General features: G+C 38.2%; 1 protein-coding gene across 2 annotated transcripts; it reads left to right on the top strand.

Annotated features, from left to right (window-relative positions):
- Window positions 1-388: 388 nt before the first annotated feature.
- On the top strand, window positions 389-21714 carry EIF1AX (eukaryotic translation initiation factor 1A X-linked). Of its 2 annotated transcripts, XM_082375947.1 has the most exons (7): window positions 389-623; window positions 8076-8159; window positions 10274-10377; window positions 11459-11509; window positions 13637-13718; window positions 14847-14938; window positions 17895-21714. In XM_082375947.1, the coding sequence occupies exons 1-7, from the start codon at window positions 608-610 to the stop codon at window positions 17898-17900; spliced, it is 435 nt and encodes a 144-aa protein (XP_082232073.1). In that variant the 5' UTR covers window positions 389-607; the 3' UTR covers window positions 17901-21714. The 2 variants fall into 2 exon arrangements, with proteins under 2 accessions (XP_082232073.1, XP_082232074.1); XM_082375948.1 differs by lacking the exon at window positions 11459-11509 and having other exon boundaries at window positions 392-623.
- The last annotated feature ends 1057 nt before the right edge of the window (window positions 21715-22771 follow it).

The raw sequence follows: 22771 nt of genomic DNA, 5'->3' as shown, positions 1-22771 counted from the left end.
AATAAGGTTTACAGTGAGGTAGGAAACACAGATATTTATAAAGTAATAACAAGTGTCATGCAAATATTACGCTTTGGGCCAAGTTAGGACTGAGCTGTTGAGATTAGAGTTAATGAGCCCGCAGCTCAAACCTGGAGACGCCCGTTTGCCACAAAGCAGCCAGCAGCGGGCGCCACCAGAACCCGCCTTTACTGTGATGCTTGGGCCCCGCCCACTCCCTCCCGGATTCCGCCTTCTCCCTGCTCACGGCCCAGTCCCCCGCGGGGTTTGGCAAACCGCGGTAAAAGCTCCGAGACCGCGTCTCCCTCCACTCTGACAATAGGCGTCAGTCGGCCACGCCTGCGCCGTAGGGCCGGGAGGGGGGGGCGGGCCCTGCCGGCGTTGGGGGGCGGGGAAAAGCGACGCAAGCAGCCGCGACGCCATTTGTCGCGGCCCAGCGTGGGTGCAGGCTGATCTCGGAAGAACTCGGTCGTAAGATTCTCTCGCGCACGCGACCCGCTCTCCCCCGCCTGCTTCGTGTCACGCTGTCCCACGCGTCGCCCCTCGGAGGAGTCGCCGCCGCCACCCAGATAGGAGTCGGAGACGCAGCGAGGCCGTCGTCACCGCCATGCCTAAGAATAAAGGTAATGCCGCCTAGACCCCGGGACCACGACTCCGCTCGGCCCGGTCTCCCCGGCTCTGCACGCGGCCTCCGGATCTCCTAGGCGGCAGTAACCTTCCTCTCCGCCCTGCCTGCACGCAGCTGGGCGATCCGGACGCGATTCTGGGCTCGGGAGAGGAGCTGGGAAGTTACTCCTGTCTTCCAGTTTGGTCACATTGGGGTGGAGCCGACGCCATTTTTGTAGGGCCTCCTGCGGGAGAACGTGTGCCTCTGCTCCAGATTCGCGCCAGACTGACCCCGGCACTATAGGAACCTGTGGGGAGACTTCCCCCGGGGCCGCCTGGGCTTCGCAAATGGGCGTCTTTGGCCTTCCCGGCAGTTCTTAACTTTCAAAGGGTGATGCCTGTTTTAAGTGGCCATCAGGTACTCCTGCATGGAATTCTTTACGGGCAGTTGTTGGGTATTGTTGAGACTACTCTCTCTCTCTTTTGTAAATAGTGGACGAAACCTTGATGCATTAAGGTTCCTCTCTAGAGACTTACTCTTACCCATCGTTTTACGGGGTTTTCTTTTTCCCAGAACACCTGTTCCGTATTTAGCCAAGTTTTCAACTTTTGCTCCAGATCGGTATATATTGTGATGGGAGTAGAGACCTTTAAGTTCCTTCCATTCTTAGGACAAACATTCACAAACTATCAGATTTGAGGATAATTTTATTTGGAATTTGCAAAATGGAAGGCCTAATCTAGGTAAAAGCAGAACAGTCCTAAAGAAATTCTCCTTTTTTTAAGACTTAACGGTGTTTCAGTCTTCAGTATTCTTACAATTTCTCAAAGGAAATTGTGGAAGTCGAAACAGGGAAAAGGTATTTTCCTACAGGAGAGGCATGTATTTCACAACCCACAAGCTTCCTTTGATTAGTCATCTTTGAGACCCCTGCCCTGACCCAGGCCTACTCTGTTCTCTTTTTTACTTCACAGCTGGTTCCAGGGATTCTACCTCATTTCCTCTTTGTAGCTGTCACTGCTCTTTTTATTCCTTGGTGTATTTGGTTGCAGTTCTGTGCGAGATTTGGTGCAGCTCTCTCAGGGCACTCCACCTCACTGCCCTCTTACTTGCAGTTCCTTTTTGTAGCGAGTATTTTACTGCTAATTATTCTGGTAAAGACGGGGTGACAAAATAGTGTTTTCAAAGTCATGGTATTCTTGTAACCTACATAATCTTTTATCCCCTCTGAGATGGTAACTGGATCCATTCAATAGGTATCTTATTTTCACCTCTATTTCTGGCTATGAGATTTCCGATTTCCTCACTAGACTGTAAGTTCTGAAGGGCAATAGTAGTATCTATTGGAGGAGATTGTATCTATTGGAGAAGACACAAACTAGATACTACTATTGGAGAAGTAGTATCTAGTTTGGAGAAGATTGGCATCTTTAGGGATATTTGTCTTCCCATGCATGAATGTAGTATATCTTTCCTTTATTTAGGTGTTATTTAATATCTCCTTACATTTCATGTGCATCTTTTGTCAGGTTTATTCCTAGCTACCTTATATTTTTTGGTTGCTAATTAAAATGGTAAAATGAAAATATTAGAATGAAAGATTTCAGACATACATATATTTGCTATAAAGCAAATATAATGAATAACTGTCTGCAGTTGATGCATCAGTCAGGTCCTGTCAAAAGATAGCAGTAAAAGTTATTTTCACAGACAAAATTTAATATAAAGAATAGGGGGCTTCCCTGGTGGACCAGTGGTTAAGACTTCGCCTTCCAGTGCAGGGCGTGCGGGTTCGATCCCTGGTTGGGGAGCTGAGATCTCACATGCCTCACGGCCAAAACACCAAAACATAAAACAAGGAATATTGTAATAAATTCAATAAAGACTTTAAAAATGGTCCACATCAAAAAAAAATCATTATAATATAAAGGTTGGTTAACCCATGTATTGGAGAGCTGAAAAGGCAAAAAGGGAACCACCCTAAGGTAGCAATTGCTAGAAACAGCTATGGCTCCTAGAACTGGAGGGAAAAAAGGAGAGAGGTTGTTATTGTTAAGACTGACAAAAACAACAGGGATTTACTGTAGAGCACAGGGAACTGTATTCAATGTTTTGAATTCATGGTAATAAACCATAATGGAAAAGAATCGGAAAAAAAGAATTTAGATATATACATATATATGTATAACCGAATCACTTTGGTGTACACCTGAAACTAACACAATATTGTAAATCGCCTATACTCCAATTAAAGAAAAACGAACAAATAAACAAACCTGACAAAACTTGGAGGAGGGGCCCAGACCTCTAAAGAGGGAGCGCTGTCGATAGCAGGGTCTTTGAGGACCCTGTGAGGTTGGTTCTGGGGCAAAGCAAAAGGAAATCATCTGCAACCACTGAAAGCAGTTAGAGCCAGGAGAAGACTGCTGCTGAGTTTATGCCAGTAAAACCGAGAAGCAAATCCCCTTTCTGCTCCAGCCTGCCCTCTGCAGCCTCCCAGCGGCAGGGCCTAACAGGCAGCAGCGGGCCAAGGGGAAGGGTGGGGTGGGGAAGCTCCGAGAGGAAAGCTGCAGGACCAGCACAGGTGCTCAACTTCGGGCTGGATGGGGTTCCCGGAGGCCCACAGCTCAGGGCGGGCTTTTGCGGTGTCAGTGGCCCAAATGGCAGAGGGACATATTTACAGTTGCATTATCAATGCTAAATTTCTAACAATAATTTCTTAACATCGTCCAACATCCAGTCCATTTTCAAATTTACCCTATTGTCTCAAGGGTGTATAGAGTGTACGTATATAATATACCTAATATCGTATACTATATTTTTTAATTTATTGAGGTGAAAGTCACATCACATAAAGTTAGCCACTTTAAAGTGAGCAAGCGATTCGGACTTCCTTGGTGGCGTAGTGGTTAAGAATCCACCTGCCAATGCAGGGGACACGGGTTCGAGCCCTGGTCCGGGAAGATCCCACATGCCGCGGAGCAGCTTAGCCCGTGAGCCACAACTACTGGGTCCACATGCCACAACTACTGAAACCTGCGCGCCTAGAGCCCATGCTCCGCAACAAGAGAAGCCACTGCAATGAGAAGCCACATTGGGTTGCCAGCACTTGACACTTAGTAGATGCTCAGTAAATAATTGTTGGATTAAGTCACCTCCCTTCTGTTGACTCCACCCTTGGGTGAATAATAGGCTCTCCTTTGGTTCCAACAGGGACTGAACTACATTAAAACACATCTAGTTCACTAACCTCCTTTAAAGTTCATTTCATTACATGGCAATAAAATAGGGAAGGGGATGATCAGGGTATGGTTAATGCTGGTAAATTGACAAGCAATGAATCATCCTTTTATAAATAACACTTGAGGCATACAAAAAAATATAAATAACGCAGAGAGCGCCTGGGAATCAACCCATTACTCTGAACTTGAGGATTACAACACAGATTCAGTTAAAGCCCTCTGTGTTCCCCTCCCCAGTCCCCTTCCCTCCCCTCCCCTCTCTTCATCGCTTCCAGGAGGTAGCCACCATTCTGAATTTGGTGTTTAGCATTCCTATAGTTGTAAAACCCATCTGTTATCTTTAGTTGTTATCTTACTTAGAGGAACAGTACTTTTCAAGACTCCTGAGTTTTATTAGATGGGGTTTACTAATGTGAAATAAATTCATGATTATTTTTCTGTTTTTATTCATTGGAAAAGCCAGAGCCTGTGAATATAATCATAGTGATGCTTACACATGTAAGGGTATAAGTTGCCACTAACGGTGTGTTGAATGACTTGCTTTGGACTGATTCTTACCAGCTTATTTCCTATAGAATTCTCTAGACTCTATCAGTTTATTACCTCAGGGAAAAAAGATAGCCTTGGGCCCGCTTATGAAGAGCAGTTGGGGTAAGGTGCTCCCACACTTTAAAGAAGTTACTACTTTTAGTTTTAAAATCACCAGTCCTTTAGGAATGTATGGACTACTCTTGAGTGATGGATTCAAAGAATTTTCCAACTAAGTATGTAACTCAGTAAACAAAGTAGGTGTGATACTTGCCCTAATGCCCACTCTGCTTTGAAGATTTGGCATGGTTGGTGGCTTGAAGCAGAGGATACTTTTCTCTTTCTAGGAAATGAGCTCTGAGGACTCTGGGTGGGTCAGGACATTGTAGAGGCCTGCCGAACATAGCACAGAGCATTGTGAGACTGCCCCCGGGACAGAGTAAGTGCACATGACTCAAGAAGTTAAGACTCTGTCTTTGCAGTGGCCAGGTACACGTTCTTTATTCTGTTTGGGCTGTGAACCTGTTTTTGCTGCTTCCAGGCTCTTCCCGTGAGTCCCTTAGTATCGCTACCACTTAACACCTTTCTTCTGTCTTTTGGAATGGCTGCCAATGTGGTTTAGGTTCTAGAATGGGAACAAAATGCTGTGGAGAGATACCCTAATGTGGGGGCCAGGAACAAAAAAGGATTAGGTTGGATCTGGTCACCCCCAGTCACTAATAGTAAGTGTGTTGCTTCTCTGAGCTTCAGTAAACTCACTGGTAAACTGGGCATAAATGACTTATTACCTCATAGGGTGATTGTGACAAGTAAATGGATGGCATTACCGCATACTGGTTAAGAGCATAGTCACTGGGGTGATATTATCTGATGCAAATACCAGCTCTCACTTCATTCTCTCTTGTGAGATAACGACAAAATAGTGCCTATCTCATAGGCATAAGCTTGTTTAAGGGCGAGTTACTGGGACAGCGAGAAGTCTGCTTGGATTGAAGTATCGGGAAATTGAAGAGGAGTATTGAGAGGTAGATTGCTGTCATGTTTATAGGTTGAAAGATTTATATTCTTTAAGGTAGTTATGTTACCACTAACAGAAATAAGGATGTTTATTAAGGACCAACTTTGTAAAAGAAAGTAATTTGAGTTTTGAGTAAAATTTGAATGACAGTAGCCCATTCACTGGAAGTGTGCTGAGCCTCACATTAGAAATAAGAGGCCAAAGCTTAGTTGAAATAGTAGGGTGAGATGTAAAATTCTTAGCATAGAAGTGGTAGGTGAGAGAAATTTTTCCTTAGAAAGTAGGTAAGCAGAAGCTGAGAATTTGGACTTAATGAAGCTCCAAAGGGATAGGCATAGTGAAGGGGTAGGGGTGATGAAAGGTCAAGAATAGTGCAAGTGGCCCTTTAAAAGTCAGAAAAAGAGTTGAGAAATGATCAGCAGTGTCATTATTTAAAGTATGGAAAATGGGAGGGAGGGTACAGATTTTTAAGGCCACCCGTAGATAGAAGAATTCTAGAATCCTACATGGTAGAAAGAATATAGAGGCACTTGAATCTTCTGTTCTAACTCCCTCATTTTATAGAGGCTGGAATTGAGATCCTGAGAAGTTCTGTGAAAGCTCCATGTATCCTTTATTCCTCCCTCCACATATGGTCACAATTCCCATCTTGTTTCCATGTCAGAAGTAGTCCTCTTATTTGTCCCTTCCTCTTCATGGTCAGGCTAGGTGTGCTTCATTCTATGTGTAATAAGGACAGTGACCTTCTTACCAGTTTTCCCACCCAAAGGATCATGTCACACCTCTATTTTTTGTTGAACTGTTTAAGATTTTTGAATAGTAAAATTCACGATTCAAGTTTCAAAAAGTGTAGAATGAAATGTCTTTCCTAAGTGTGTCCTCTTGCCAATGAGTTCTTCTCACAGGCAGTCATTAACTTTTTTGTATGTGCCCTTCCAGATATATTTTATATATAAGCAAGTATGAATATGAATTTCCCTTTTTTACACAATGGTAGCTTTATACTCTTCTTCAGCTTGCTCTATCTGTTGTTAAACTTACATTATGAAGAATTTTGAACATATACAAAAGCAGACTAGTATAATGAACCTCCATGTGCTCAACTCCTGGCCTCAGACATCATTAATTCACAGCTAAACTTGCACCATCCACACCAAATCAGGGTCCACATATGGGCTATACATTGTCATTGGTTGATATCTTTTAAGTCTTTTGTAACCTGTAGGTTCTTCATCCATCTGTGGGGGTTTTTTTCTTCATAATGTATCTGTTGAAGAAAACAGATTGTCTTGTGGATTCGTCCCCATGTTGTCGTCGTCGTCCCCCACCCCCTGGCTAGATTTTGCTGATTGCATTCCTAGTGTACCTTGATTTTTACTGTTTTTTAATAGACTGTCTTTTAGAGCAGTTTTATGTTGATAGAAAAATGAGCAGAAATTGCAGAGTTCCAACTCCCACCCTCCCAGTTTCCTCTATTATTAATATCTTACATGAGCCGCTATAGATAGTCCATAGTTTACATTAAGGTTCATTCTTTGTGTTGTACATTTTATGGATTTTTGACAAATATATAGTGACATGTATCCACCGTTACAGTACCATAGTGCGTTAAAAATCCCGTGGTGTTCACCTATTCACCTGTCCTTCCTTCCCCGCTCCCCAGCTGGCAACTACTGATCTTTTTACTCTCTCTATAGTTTTGCCTTTTCAAAAATGTTATATGGTTGGAATCATACTATTCAGCCTTTACAGATTGGCTTCCTTCCCTTAGTAATATACATTTAAGGTTTCTCCATGTCTTTTGGGGGCTTGATAGCTCATTTCTTTTTATTGCTGAATAGTATTCCATTGTATGGAAGTACCACAGTTTATGCTTTCACCTACTGAAGGACATCTTGGTTACTTCCAAGTTCAGGCAATTAGTACCTTGCTTTTTAACTTGCTTGATGTATCCTACAGCTGTAGGACAAAATGTAAACTCTCGGGGTTGCCAGACTTGTTGCTCTCCCTCTACTGCCACAAAATCAGTGTCCCTTTCCAGTTGCTAAAACTTTACCCCTCCCCGCCCCGGCTCAGTTATCTTCTGTTTGCACACAGACCTTTCATTTGGGGGAGCAGGTACAGGAGAGACCCTATTTTATAAAATTTATCATGATCCATTATATATCCCTCCTTGGTCCTTGTGGGCCACTGTAGGAGGAGTTTACTGACCAGTGTACTCAGCCAAGTAGTCGTTATATTTATGATACCTCCTTTTGGTTGGTTTGTAGTTTATGTCAGCGATATCCCAAAAGGGATTTCCAGGAAGGGTAGGGAAGTGACAATATGTATATGTTTAATATGATTGGAGATACATGACCAAATTAGGTGAATTTTTTAATTTTTCTTTCTTTTTTCAGGTTTTTGTTGTTTGTTTGAAGTATGGTTTACAACATTATATTAGTTTCAGGTGTACGTCATAGTGATTCAGTATTTTTGTAGATTAGACTCCGTTTAAAGTTATTATAAAATACGATATTCCCTGTGCTATACAATATATTCGTGTAGCTTATTTATTTTACACATAGTAGATTGTACCTCTTATAATTTAAGTGGCTTTTAAAGAACATTCTGTAAGCCCTAGTTTAGTTTCTTTTTCTGTTTTGCAGATAATTAATGTCTTTTTCTTTAAAACCATTAGGTAAAGGAGGTAAAAATAGACGCAGAGGTAAGAATGAGAATGAATCTGAAAAGAGAGAGCTGGTGTTCAAAGAAGATGGGCAAGGTAAGCATTTTCATAAGTTAGGTTTCTTTCAGTAATAGTTTTCTTTCTTAAGTAAGGATTTTCAATTTCTCAACATAAAAGAGATACTGTTCATAATCCAGAGCAAAAGATCGCATGTCCCCTTTTGCTCTTCTCCATTTCTCATCCCCCACACTTCTCCAGAGCCTTTCTTCTGGTAGTTATTTCTTGGTATACTCAGCGTGCGCTGAGGATTGATGGCATTTCTGTAAATGTGTATGTTTCACTGTTTTATGTGAACACTCATGTTATAACTAAGAATGAATTGAACAGTTCAGAGGGAATTAAGCCTCAAAAGCTATGGTTGACAATTCCATGACTTAGTAGACTTTTTTTGATAGCGAATGGTGCTACATAGTGTGTTCAGTAGACCATGGGTATTTGAGGAATGCATCTGAGGCATGTAAATTACATGTAAATTCATAAAATATAATAAAATGAAACTGAACAATTGACCTTTTCAAACCGATTAAGATTTTTGTTAAGTGCCAGATACAAAACACTAGCTTCCCATGTTTTGTTTTGTTTTGTTTTTGTTTTTTGAGAGTTTTTTTGGGTTTTTTGGGGGGGGGGCGTTAACATCTTTATTGGAGTATAATTGCTTTGCAATGGTGTGTTAGTTTCTGCTGTATAACAAAGTGAATCAGCTATACATATACATATATCCCCATTTCCCATGTTTTTATTTTGAGTAATTTCAAACTTTCAGAAAAGTTGCAGTATAAGTACCATGAATTCCTTTAACCCCTTAATCTTTGTGTGCGTGTGTGTGTGTTTTTCCTGAACCATTTGGAAGTTAGTTGAAGACATCATGATACTTTTCCCTTACTACTTCATTATGTGTCTCTTAAGAACAAGTATATTCTCTCACATAACTACAGTAGGATTATCACACTCAGGTATTTTAATGTGAATATATTATTTATCTAGTATATAGTCCATATTTAAATTTTTCTAGTTATTCCAATAATTTCCAGCAGTTTTTAACAAAAAACTTTTTCTAATTATCTTTTTATAGAACTTGGTAGATTTGTTCATGCCGTGAATATATAAGCCACTAAAGATGAAACATGTTATTTGGCCAAAAGACCCTTTTATTTCTTACCCTTGATTCTTGCCTCCTTTAGCAGTTGACTTTATTTTGACTGCCATTACTTCTTCTTTTTCATGTTTTCCCCCCACTTTGGAAGAGAGGCTGCCTTTAAATCGACCAACCATGTTGAGGCCCTAGGTGGGTGCTAGGTTCACTGTAGTCTGAGTAACTCACTTCCACTTGTCAACACCACAGTTGAGCCTTTGAAAGTTTTGTTTCAGTGTATTTACAAATTGGTGAATGTCCTCTTTGGGGATCAGTCTTGCATACAACTTGAGTAAACTAAAGGTTCTGAAGTGACCCCACCGCCCCACCTCCGGTCTTCTGTCATTTAATGACAGAAGAGACGGCCCGTGTGCAAGCCACTGCTCATAATCTCAGTTTTTCAGGTGGCAGTGAAGTAGCGTGACTTCCTGGGTACCCTTTTGGAAAGATTTTTGATTAAAAGTTTGCCATTTTGTCTGGGAACATCTTTCCAGCTTTACAAAAACTTCAGAATAATCGCTAAGATATTCTAATTTAACAAAGACGTTAATAACATATAAGCTGCTTTTTATTTGCCAGTGTACCAAAAATTGTGTTGCAGTTAGCCTCTAAAGGCTAACCCTCCTCTGAGGGAAAGGAGACCAAAATTGGGCGAGGATCCAAAGTGAGAGATTGATGAGATACATTTTAGTGTACATTTTGGGACAGGCCACCTTGATCTCCAGAAGTAGAGCATACAGTCATGAAGACAGTGGACAGTCCACTTAACTCAAAATGAGTAGATAACTAAAATATTTCTGATAGCAGGGACAGCTTGTCATAGAAATGGCATTACACAGTCTTGGTTCTGGCTCTCCCGTTAACTAGCTTGGTGTTTTATCACTCCCTTGTACTTATTTTACTGCATATACTTATTCCTAAGCAACACACCTGTACTAATCAATTGTACGTGGACTTTTAAGTTGCTTTTATCAAAAATTCAGCAATATCCTATACCCTTTACTTTTCCCTCCTCCAGAGTATGCTCAAGTAATCAAAATGTTGGGAAATGGACGATTAGAAGCGATGTGTTTTGATGGTGTAAAGAGGTTATGTCACATCAGAGGGAAACTGAGAAAAAAGGTAAGTGTGGAGACTTGTTTTACTTTAATATAAAATTATGGTTAAGGGGAAAAAGTGGCTCTAAGGTTTTTATGGGCCGAGGACCTCATTTTTGTAAGTTCCCAAAAGATTTCAGTAGAACAGTGATTTACCTCTAAGTCAAAACAGCAAGATCTTTGATGGTAATTTTATACAGGTATCTGTCTAAAGACTCATTTATATCACCTATGTTGTATTCCTGCCCAAAAATGATTAACCTGAATCTAATCATGAGGAAACAATTAACAAGTCCAAATTGAGGGACACACTGCAAAACAAATGGCCTGACTCCTAATATATATAACGTTAATGTCATGAAAGGAAAAATAACAGCAGGGCGGGCTATTTCAATGTAAAGGAGATTAAAGAGACGCAATGGTTAAATGCAGTAGGTGGCCCTTGTTTGGGTTCTGTTTTGAGGGTGGGGGAAGTAGCTGTAAGGAGTGTTAAGAAAATTTGAATATGAATTACAGTAAATAAGTGTTGTATTAATGTTAACTTTCCTGAATTGAGATCAGGAATGGGCTGCCTTGGAAAGTAGTGATTAATTTCTCATCAGGGTAGGTGTTCAGGCAGATTTATTGATCAGGTTGGTTAAAAGTCGCTCCAACCCTGGCTTTATGATTTTTTAAAAATTTGGCTTGTTAATGCTCATGTTACCAAACTAAAGGAGTTCCGTTTCCTGTGTGTATTTGGGTGGGTGGGAGGGAGGGAGATAAAACCACATTCCTAATTTACTGTTCTCATATGTTGTAATGGATAACTAACCACTTAGAGGGGTTCAGTATTAAGAATCCCTTAATTTCTAAACTAATCATTGGTCCTCTGGAATTATTAAACTGTCAAGTAGTTAAATAAGATTGTTATTTTTCTAATATCCCAAATTATAGAAAATTTGTAAGTGGCTCAGCTTGCTTACTGTAGTTTTTTCCCCTAATTCTAAATATGGGTACTTTACTCACAGTTGGGTGAATAGTATGTGTATTTTATGGGAAGACTGACTCAACATTGCTCTTGGTTGATTATTATTATTTTAAATGTAACCTTCTGTGACTTTTAATAGGTCTGGATAAATACCTCAGACATTATATTGGTTGGTCTACGGGACTACCAGGTAAAAACAAAATTAAAATTTTCATTGTTTACTTGCTTGAATTTTATGAGCAATTAATGTTTAGAACATGAGTCATAACCATATTTGACCAGTTCCAGGCCAGTATGCTATTCACCGTTGTGTCAACAAACATTTCTTAAGGGCCAGTTCTGTCTTAGGCATTGTGCTAGGTACCCCAGGGATCATGGTTCCCACATGCCAGTCTGTGGAGTCTGCATTTTCACTATAGAAGAATCACAGACAGTGTGAATTTTTCATGAAGCTAAATAGTCCTTTTTCCCTTTTTGATATTTAAAAAGTTCCCTTTTTTGGAATGAGGGATACTGTATTGTGGTGGTTTTGTTGGTGTTCTTAGTTGGCAAGATAAAAATAACTTTTATGTTGGACTGCCTGCCCCCCCTTTTTTTTTTTTTTTTTTAACTTATACGTCTTGAAATCAAAATCTGGAAACCATTACTCTAGGGGATACAACTGAATGAGTCAAGCTGTCATCTCACAAAATGCTTATGGCCTGGTAGTGGAGAGGGTAAGACAGGCACACAAGTAATTGCAGTACAAACCATGATAAAAGTATGTGCTCTAAATTTAGATGAGCACTTAGGAAGAAAATGGTAGTTGCCCTTCATGGTCTCAACCTGGAGACTCTACTCATGGTAGGGCTATGAAATCCATTTGGTTTCCACCTATTGGAACTCATCACCATGTATTTACATTTTGAGTGATCGTGTTTCTATTTTTGTAACTTTGATCGTACTTTGATTTTTTAAAATATATGTTCTAGAATAAAGAATTAAAATCTTTACCTTAAATCAGTGGTTCTCAACCGTGGGTGATTATTTTCCTCCAGGGGACATTTGGCAGTGTCTGGAGACATTTCAGGTTTTCACACCTGGGGGTAGGGGTCAGTGCTGGTCATCTAGTTGATAGAGACCGGGGTGATGCTAAACATTCTACAATGCACAGGACAGTCCCTACAACAAAGAATTATGTGGCCCAAAATAGCAACTGTGCTGAGGTTGAGATAGCCTGCTTTAAACTCATACCATTTTAATGTCCATTTTCTTCTTTTGATCCTAAAGATAACCCCAGAAGTAGGAAGAATTAGTTAGTTCCCTGTTTGACAGATAAGGAAATCAAGGTTCTGAATGGTGTAACATTCATACTATAAAATGACAGCCACATTAAGTTTTCCAATTCTTAATCTCCCATGATCCTTCTTTTATGCCCCTGCCACTTAAAGGGTGGTACAGGGACCAGTAGCATCACTAGCTTTGGCAACTTGTTAGAAACGCAGATTCTTGGACCTCACCCCAGGCCTCCTAAATCAGAATGCGCATTTTAACCAGAATCCCCTTGGGCTTCTGTACACGTTACCGTTTTAAGAAGTGCTGGTCTGAATCACACCGTTCTTGGATCACTGTGATCACTTAACGTTGCCTTTAAGAATTTTTGAAGTTGAAACAATCAGCTTCAACCCTTTTTTTCTTCCTTAACTGAGTCAGATTCCTTTCGGATGGGGAAGTGTGAACATTCTGAAGCATTAGTTTTCAGTGGGACACTTGCATCAGAAATACCCATATCTTTTAGAAATACACACTCATGGGCTTCACTCCACATATCCTAATTTATCTGCCTTCAGGAGGTGTAAAAGCTCCATAGGCGATTCTGATGGATTTGTACCCTAAGAACCACTGATACCTGGAAAGGTATAATAATTTCCTTGGGTCATTAACACCAGTCTCAATTTTTGAATTAGAGTATTTAATCACCTGTAAATTATGGTCCCAGGGAATTTTTGTATTTCAAAAGACTTCTAATCAAAGGGTAACTAAATAATCCAAAAGATTGGGTCTGTACAGTTCTGCTCTTATTGAAGTGAAATCTATAACTGTCTTCCCTAAGCTTGTTGATCATTATTCATTTATGCATGCAAGCTTCTTTATACTGGGTTAAACCCAAGGATGTTTTTCAGAGGGTAGGAGAAAACTTTAAATTTTTAGAAAAAGGAGAGGAGTTTATAACACAACAGTGAAATTTAATTTTTTATCCAGTTTGAAACTAATTTATGAAATAACGGATAATATTTTGGCATAATCATTTGTAAATCTTATTTGTCTCTTTTTTAAGGATAATAAAGCTGATGTAATTTTAAAATACAATGCAGATGAGGCTAGAAGTCTGAAGGCATATGGCGAACTTCCAGAACATGGTAATGTCTGAGATATTACATTAACCTGTTATATGGTGTTATTACCTGGTGGTATTTAGATGAAGGAATTTTGGTAGAATTTTGTGGATTTTGCATGTTTAGTTTTGAGTTTACGTGATTCATTCCAAGTATGCCTGCCTGTGCTTCATGATACTAGACACCTTAAGAAAAAAGTAGCTGGGATTCTGTTCCTAATAAGTATACTTTTGGTGAGGAATTATCCTTTATAAGCCCTAAACTTCTGCCTAATGCCAGTCAACGGAATAAATTTGTTATAGTATTTATTTCAAAGTTCCTTTCCAAAGAGACTGTCATTATTCATCTACTTTAAATGTGAAGCAAGGATAACAATTAGGTACTGTTGTCGATTTTTATTAAAAAGTCAGTTTTCAGTTCATCTTACCCTAGTGTCATAGTATCCATAGGATTTTGTTAAATCAACGTTTTTTGTTCTTAACGCATAAAACTTAAATAAAAATAAGTTTCTCATGACCTCATCAAAGGGGAAGTGACTTTACATACTATTTTGTAAGCCTACATTTTTCACTTGGAAGTTATTTTTATTTTTTGGTTCTGTTGCATATTATCAAGAAAAGTATAATTTTACTTGAGCATGAAAATCCTGCTGAAATTATTTACTTGGCATTTCCAATCTAGGAAATGCTAATATATCTGGGAATAGGACTAGCGCTTCCTGGTTCATTTTTGTTATTTAGGGATAAGCATGATTTGACCAAATTTTTCTGATTGATGAGTTTATCTGATGATTTGTGGCTTGTTAGCATGTGCTCAGACGTTTTTTGAAGTGTAGCTGGAAGTTGTAATAGCTTTAGAATTTGTGTAATTAGAGCCTGCCTCACTAAAAATACCTTTGTGAGCAAAAGAAAATTGTTTCCATTTTGACTTAGAGATTTTGTTGTGTAAAATACTGTTCTATATACTAGGGTTGTTAGGTAGAAGTTAAGAGGATCTTTTTGGTAATGAAACTTAAATTAAAAGTTTGACTTGTAAGAGTCTCCTTTTATACTTCAACATTTGATATCCAACCACTTCTTTTAGTGGGCAATTTATTCATTTCACTAACATCTTGGTTATATTATATGAGTACATTTGTTATTGTTTCTTTAGCTAAAATCAATGAAACTGATACATTTGGTCCTGGAGATGATGATGAAATCCAGTTTGATGACATTGGAGATGATGATGAAGACATTGATGATGTAAGTAGTGTTTTTCACCTTGAGTTTTTCAACTTTTGTTTGTGCTAGTCAAACTGTTTATGCTTTGAGAATTTTATCATCTTTTTCAGTATTTCTTCTTAAAAAGGTCAATATTTGCTTTGGCAATATGAATGCTAGGCATTGGAATCTCAGCTTGTTTAAGTTAAGAGTGTCTAGAGAGATAGCTATTAAGAAATTTAGCAGACAGTTACGAGAAATACAAGATTTTATCAAAGAAACTGGCCTTTTTTATTGAGATATAGTTGATGTACAATACTATGTAAGTTACAAGTGTACTGTAAGGTGATTCACAATTTTTTTTTAATATTTATTTATTTTATTTATTTATTTTGGCTGTGCCAGGTCTTAGTTGTGGCCCACGGGATCTTTACTTGAGGCATGTGGGATTTTTTTTTTTAGTTGTGGCATGCATGTGGGATCTAGTTCCCCGACCAGGGATCGAACCCGGGCCCCCTGCATTCAGAGCACGGAATTTTACCACTGGACCACCAGGGAAGTTCACAGTGATTCACAATTTTTAAAGGTTATACTCTATTTATAGTTATTATAATTGGCTATCTATATTCCCTGTGTTATACAAACGTGCCTTCTCTTAATTGAAACACTAGTATGTTAGAAGAATAATCTTGTTTGAACCAGTTTCATATGAAGCGTTGGAATTACAACATAACATTAAAAGCCCTGTTAAAGGGAATTCCCTGACGGTCCAGTGGTTAGAACTTGGCGCTTTTACTGTGGTGGCCCGCGTTCAATTCCTGGTCGGGGAAATAAGATCCCACAAGCTATGCCTGTGCAGCCACCAAAAAAAAAAAAAAGCGCCCTCTTAAAATTGAGGCCTTTTGCCAATTATATTATTTTATCTGTTGGATGTGCACTATTGGCAAACTCTTGGTTTGGAGTTGGTGTGTTAATTTTGAGGAAAATGCGTTGTTTTTTCTCACAATAAAGCAGTAATGCTCACAAGAATAAGTGCCTCATTGCCCTTCTGCTGTTAAAATATTTAAATGAAATTTAAACTTAGTTTCTGACAATATAAATCTATTTAATAACTGGGGTGGTATTATAAGTTACTCTTAAATCTGGGTTGGGCTCTTCTTTTTAAACCCTTTTAAATAAAAATGTAGTTCAGAAACACCTGTGTATATAAATCTAAAAATAATAGTACTAATGTTTGATTTTATTCAAAGATGAAATTTTAGTACACCTAGAGTAGTTGTTCCTGACCGGGATTGTTTGTGCAACAGAGTTACCAGAGCTTTTCAAAAATACAAAGACTGGGAATTCCCTGGCGGTCCAGTGGTTAGGACTCTGTGCTTTTACTGCCAAGGGCCTGGGTTCGATCCCTGGTCAGGGAACTAAGATCCCACAAGCCACACGGTGCAGCCAAAAAAAAACCCAAAAAAAACCAAAAAACACAACCTTAAAAAAACAAAGGCTAGTCTTGGGGAAGTCTGAATTAAGTGATACCTACCACCGAGATTCTATAATTAACGTTTCTGTACTTGGTTTATCACATATCTGTCTATACCTTTTATTCATCCTTCAGTCCATCTTACATTTTGATGCATCTCCAAACCATTTTAGAATACATGGTGAATTAAAGAAAATTTGAGTACATATCTCCAGTGTGTATTTGCATTTATGAGTTTTTAAACATACAGTACTGTATTTCAGAGCATACCCTAAAATAGAAAAATGAAAAGGGATAAGAAATAAATCCATCATTCTATTCTTTTTTAACATCTTTATTGGAATATAATTGCTTTACAATGGTGTATTTCTTCTGTATAACAAAGTGAATCAGCTGTACATATACATACATCCCCATATCTCCTCCCTCTTGCGTCTCCCTCCCACCCTCCCTATCCCACCCCTCTAGGTGGTCACAAAGCACGGAGCCGATCTCCCTGTGCTATGTGGCTGCTTCCCACTAGCTATCTATTTTACATTTGGTAGTGTATATATGTGCATGCCACTCTCTCACTTCATCCCAGCTTACCCTTCCCCCTCCCCCTGTCCTCAAGTCCATTCTCTACATCTGCGTCTTTATTCCTGTCCTGCCCCTAGGTTCTTCAGAACCATATCATTCTATTTTTTATGTTATCTCCCTTTGGAAACCCCTGAGCCCAGAGGATTCTTGTGACTAAGCTGTTAATGACACTTGGACAGTAGATTTATCGATGATATTCTGTGACAAGAACCTGACATGGAGCTACTGTGTTATAGGTTAAGGGGTGATCCCAACATTTTGACAGCTTAGCTGGGGTAGAAGACCTTTTTCAGGAAATTAAGAACCTAGTCAGAGTACATACCTCAATATGAAGCCACATACACAGAGGTGATAGGGTGAGGATCTAGATAGGGTTAAGCTTTTCTAAGAAAAGTATTTCTCAGTTTGTGCCAGTGCTTCTTCAGAACTGAGGCTGGCAGTAAGGGATAGTAAAGATAGTAGTTATTAAAGGAATTTGAGTTATCTTGGACATTTCGTAAGGGTCGCTTTGTTTATCACCTGAGAACCCTACTTCTTCCCTAAGGTGTTTCTCCAAATGGTTTATATGTGTTCTAGCCTTCACTCCTATAACCAGGTTGACTGGGAGGAGAATTTGGTATCTCACTTGTCCGTTTCTCAAGGAAGTAACACTCCCTGTGTCTTTTCCCACCCCCAAAATAAATTTCTAATCAGTAGCACAAAAGGAAGGAGATAGTAAACTTTATTGAGAATATTCTGCATAACGTATAACATTCTGAAGGATGTTGTAAAGATTCAATGACAGCAGACCAGAATTGAGAAAACCCTAGTGTTCAGGATTTCCTCCTTCAAACTGGATTTGTTTCCCAGATAGCCTAAGGGGGTGCATGTGTCCCTTACATGTGGTAGACTGTTGGAATATAAAAATTCTTCTTTTGGTTGATCTGATGTTCTTTTTCCTTCCAGATCTAAGTCGAACTCAACCTTTCACATTCCACTTTCTTTGAGGATTATTCAACAATTTGGATTTTGGCTGTGACCCGTTAAAGAAGATTAAAATTTCATTAGCATGAGTGCAATTTGTTAAAGCAGACTGATTTATTTCTAAGGTATTTCTTTAAAAACTGGTAATGCTGAATTCTCTTAAATGTTAAACCCACTTTGTTCTTTTGATGTGACGGAGCTTGTGGGTAAAAGACCACATCTGCTCTTCTAAAAGAGAAAAAAAAATGCGTTACTGCCTTTCCCACTTTGACCACTTCCAGTAAGTAAATGGATGTTTTGAATAAACCATTTGCCGTACACGCATTATGGATTATAATCAAGCCCTAGTTTTGACTAGCCTGTTTACTGTACAGTGAATTTTTGTATATTCCAGTTACTTAGATGGATGTTCCCTTGAGATTTTGGTACAATTTAATGGAGGCAGAAATCTGCATTTGAAGTCAAAAATGACTGGTCTGTTTTTCATATTTAAGTAGCATGTGGCTATTTTTATACTAGTTTTGATATTGTATACATTCTTTTCATGATCTTATTTTGCCACTATAAACATCAACAAAAAAGGCGGTTTTTAGAACCTGAGTTTTAATAGCAATTTTGAACTTGTAAAGTTGGTAGTTGCAGAAATCAAACACTAGGTGGCACCCAGTTATCTTAACATTGGAGATACTGATATAGTTGTCAACTTTTTTTTCTTTTAACTTACTGTGCATAGGAAATTTCCCAAACAACAAAAGATTGTTTTGATCATATGCATGTATGTAGAATATTTTTGCAGAACAAAAAGATTATGTTCAAAGTGTCATTTTATTTTCAGAAGTCATATACGTGTGAGCTACAATTTTGAGTGCTTTATAAACACTTAAATTATGTGTAAATGAAAATTTAATTTCATAACAGTTTGTACAAATTAAGCCTTTGGGAGAGTATCCCTAAGCTGGGGAAAGAGGAGGGAATAACAACTTAATGAAAAGATGGTCTCCAATTTCTGAATGGAAGAACTACATACAGTGGAGAAATATAATAAAGACAGTATCATGCTGCAGAGTATATTATACCCTTACTTTGTGTTTAGGATGTATTTTATTGTGTGTACAGGTGTTTTTTGCTTGTATTTTATTGGGAATTTAGATTTATCCTTTGTTAGTTTTTCATTATCAACTCTAGTAAGATGAAATTAAGGGCAGGGCTAGTTAGACCTAACTAGCCACATTGAAGTGGTATGCAACTGTAAAAGAAATCCTTCATGTAGCTTGTGAAACTTTTATTCTACTGGTCTCCAGAGAACTCTTCAGTATTGAAAAGTAATACACAGAGGATTAAACCTTCACATGGCTTCAGAAAATAAGCACATCTTTTTTTTTTTTTTTTTTTTTTTTTAGTAAGCACATCTTTGATCCCATGCTTAGTATAATTTCCTTTCCTAAGTGTGCAAACTCTGGAATAAAAATCTGAGGTACTACAAAACATTAAATCAAAAAACAGAAACTAAGAGTGGACAATTGCAGTTGATGTTTCTTACTCTGTGGAGTTCCTGAACACTTAACCTAGGTGGAATGCATCTGAGACCATGGCCTGGTTTTTAATACTCGTAAGGAACCAGCCTTGAAGAATTGACTTAGTGATCATCTTCTTCGGTAATCTAAATCTCCTAAGATATTTAGGCTTCTGAACATAAAAGTGTTTTGGTAAATTTGTGGTATATGTAGATCTTTCCTCCACATTGTTTTACCAAGAATGTTTTGACTGCATCTGTGCTACAGTTCATGGTAGGGGTGGTGCAACTCAAACATTAGTTTTTCTACTTAACCTCCTCTAACAATATGGTTTGTCTAGAGATTCTTACTGACCCCAATTCACGTGTTTGCAGGTGACATTTTTTTTTCTTGCCTAGGTAGTAACAGCCCAATCTAGTGCTGTTGTACCCTAGAAAATCTCAAATTGTAATGATTAAAATAGTTGGGGTAAACTTGTAGTTCATATGCAACACTACTTGGAGGAATTATTTTACTAACTTGTCTTTAATGTGGAAATTAGTTTCATTGATTTGATTATATTTCAAATGAGGAATGGAAGTGGTCCTTAAGAAAAAAAACCTTTTTTGTTGTTATACTGTTTGATTCCTATAATACAGTGCTATAAAGTATGCCCTGAAAGAAAATAAAGTCTTTGAAATCCAAGAATAATGATTCTTACTGCTAAGAGAGTGTAATAGTTATTACTAATGAGTTTGCTAGGCATGCATTTTTCATGCAGTGTTTATTCCACTTCCAATTCGAGTATATAAATAAGTTGTATTACTAAGGTGGCTAAATAACCAAACCAAGTGTTTGTGTAAAAAAAGACTTGCCAAGATTTAATTGTTTGACTGTTGAATCTTTCTTGAAAATCCAGCCTCTCAAAGAGACCACCGCTTAAGGAGCCTGTAAACTATGCATGATGAAAATTCTTGTATTTTATTAAGGAGCGGCCATTGGTTTACTCACCACATCTGTGGAATCATGGCTGTAAGTATAGTTGCTTACAGAACTCCTGGTGACTTGTAGTTTAACTTAATCTCATCTATCTTGTGTAAATATTAAATTATAGGACATTGCATAACATCTTGAATAGATACAAACTGCTGTCAGTATTGACTTCAGAGCAAGTGAGTAATCTAATAGGTAAAAGCATGTTTCAAATAAGATACCTAGCTGGATTTATACTTTATTTGTATTGTGTACAGATTTAACAACATCCAGTATTAACTGTGGCTTGACATTGAAATGAAAGTAGGTTCTTTATGTTACCTGTCATAAAGATTAAAAAGATTTGTATTGGTGTGAGATGTTTAGATCTCTGTCCTGCTTAGTAAGAGGAAGTTTCCTTTATACAGCTTTTACATACCACTTTGTGTTTTTTATTTACCTTCAACTACCATCCTTGCTTTTTTCTTCCCATTTTAGAAAAGAACAAAATCTGAATTAAGTCTTACTATAAGTGTGATAAGACACTAGCCTCTCAGTCTCAGGTATGGAGTGAACCGAGGAATTTGGAGGGTGTGTTGGACTGTGTCTTCTCTTCCTCCACAGCCTCCTAGTGCTTAGGAGGCATGTGGTAGAGAGTGAAGAACATGGGCTCTGGGGTCAGGCAGCCTGTGCCGCAACCCCCACTCTGCCCTTTACCTGCAGGTGACCACGGGCACCTTCTCCAGCTTGTCTGAGCTTCAGGCTCCTCACCTGTAAGATGGAGATGATGAGAAGAGTACCTGCAGAATCACAGAATTGTTGGGAGGATTAATAATGTGTGTTCGTATGTGTGATCCACTTAGAGCAGTGTCCGCCGCTATTCACTTGATATCCAGGACTGTGTAAGATAGAATATGCACGTCTTTTTTATTCTCTATTTACCATTTCTTTTACTTGCAGTCTTTGGTTCCTATAATAAAAGAAGCGTGTAGAGTATATATTTGTATATTCATGTCGACACAATATTTAAAATAATTGCTACCACCCTCATTTAATTCAGCATAAGACTAACAGATGGAAGTCTCTAAATTGCTTAAAGAAAGGTATTTTGCAAAGTACCAACTTGCTCTATATTTCTTTAGAGAAAGCTTATAATTAGTAATATTGATAGCTCTGGTCATCTTTCATTCTTAAGTCTTTAATGAGTCCTTTTACCATAGATTCATGACAGCTGATTGGTACTGATTTGGAGGTTTCCTTTCCCATCATTTGGAATTATGTAAAGAAATCAGATGCAAACTATTGCAATTAGAAATAAAATACGAAATAACTTTCAACAGTGTATGCAGTTGATTCTTTTCAAACTGTTTATGACATTTTTAACTAAACTTTTATTCATGATCATTCTTTTCTGAAAATTTTGATGTATGAGGGAAATGTATACTTAACCTGTTCCTTATTTTTGTGTTTTTGGTTGTTTGAATGAATCCGTTTGGTCAGACTCCAGATACAGAGTTGCATTTTCTGGGCAAGTGAATTTGTTACAAACCTGTGCTGAAGACATTTTCTAATGGTAAATCAGTTGTCCAGAATGATCTCAAATTTCCAGAATCCCATTCACTGGACCTTATTTTATACTGTGCAAAGACATAGGTGAAGTAGATATTTATCCTCTGGTCAACTTGCTCACTTTTTTTTTTTTTTTTTTTTTTTTTTTTTAACTTGCTCACTTTTAAAAAGCCAGTCTTTTCTGTTCCAATCCAGGCTTTGTTCGGTTCACAACCTGTAATGGCAGATCAAAAAGTGGGGACAAAACCTGAGTTTTAAGTCTCAATGCTGATTTGATCCACTGGACTGTCAGGTATAGAATTAGTTGGATTTTTGCACATTTGATAAAGTTCAATGCATATTTATGCTTTTAAATATCTCTTGGAAATCTAAGAATAATCGGGATTTTCCTAACTTGATAGTTTATCTACCAAAAGCAAACATAGAAACTCACAATTTCTTTTAAAAAGCGAATTTTACTTAAGAATGTCCCTGACAAGCAGTAAAATGATTAATCTTATTAAATCCAACCCTTGAGTACACATCTTTTTAATAGTTCGTGTGACAAGGTTAAAACGTGCTCCATGAAACACATCTGCGTGCTGTGAAGTACCATAGTTGCCTCACGGAAAAACATTCGTGCGATTATTGAGTTGCACACTGAACTGGCCATCGTTTTTCATGGAATACCATTTTTACTTGAAAGAACAACAGACAAACTGGTTATTCAAACTTGGGTTTGTGGTCAGGTTATTTTCTCAAAATAACCCTGTCACTTCAAGGAAAACAACTGACAGCATTTGTTGCAGGTGATAAGATTTCAGCTTTCAAGTGAAAAATTAAGAG

The sequence above is a fragment of the Balaenoptera borealis genome (assembly GCF_965194805.1).
Source record: "Balaenoptera borealis genome assembly, chromosome: X".
NCBI lineage: Eukaryota > Metazoa > Chordata > Mammalia > Artiodactyla > Balaenopteridae > Balaenoptera > Balaenoptera borealis.
Note: the sequence above shows the minus strand (reverse complement) of the source record. Positions and strands in the feature narration are given on the sequence as shown.

Excerpts from the sequence above, each read along its gene's own strand:
- EIF1AX (XM_082375947.1), top strand. Across the intron at positions 10,378-11,458 it reads GAGGGAAACTGAGAAAAAAG|GTCTGGATAAATACCTCAGA; the intron begins GTAAGTGTGGAG and ends GACTTTTAATAG. Across the intron at positions 13,719-14,846 it reads TGGCGAACTTCCAGAACATG|CTAAAATCAATGAAACTGAT; the intron begins GTAATGTCTGAG and ends TTGTTTCTTTAG.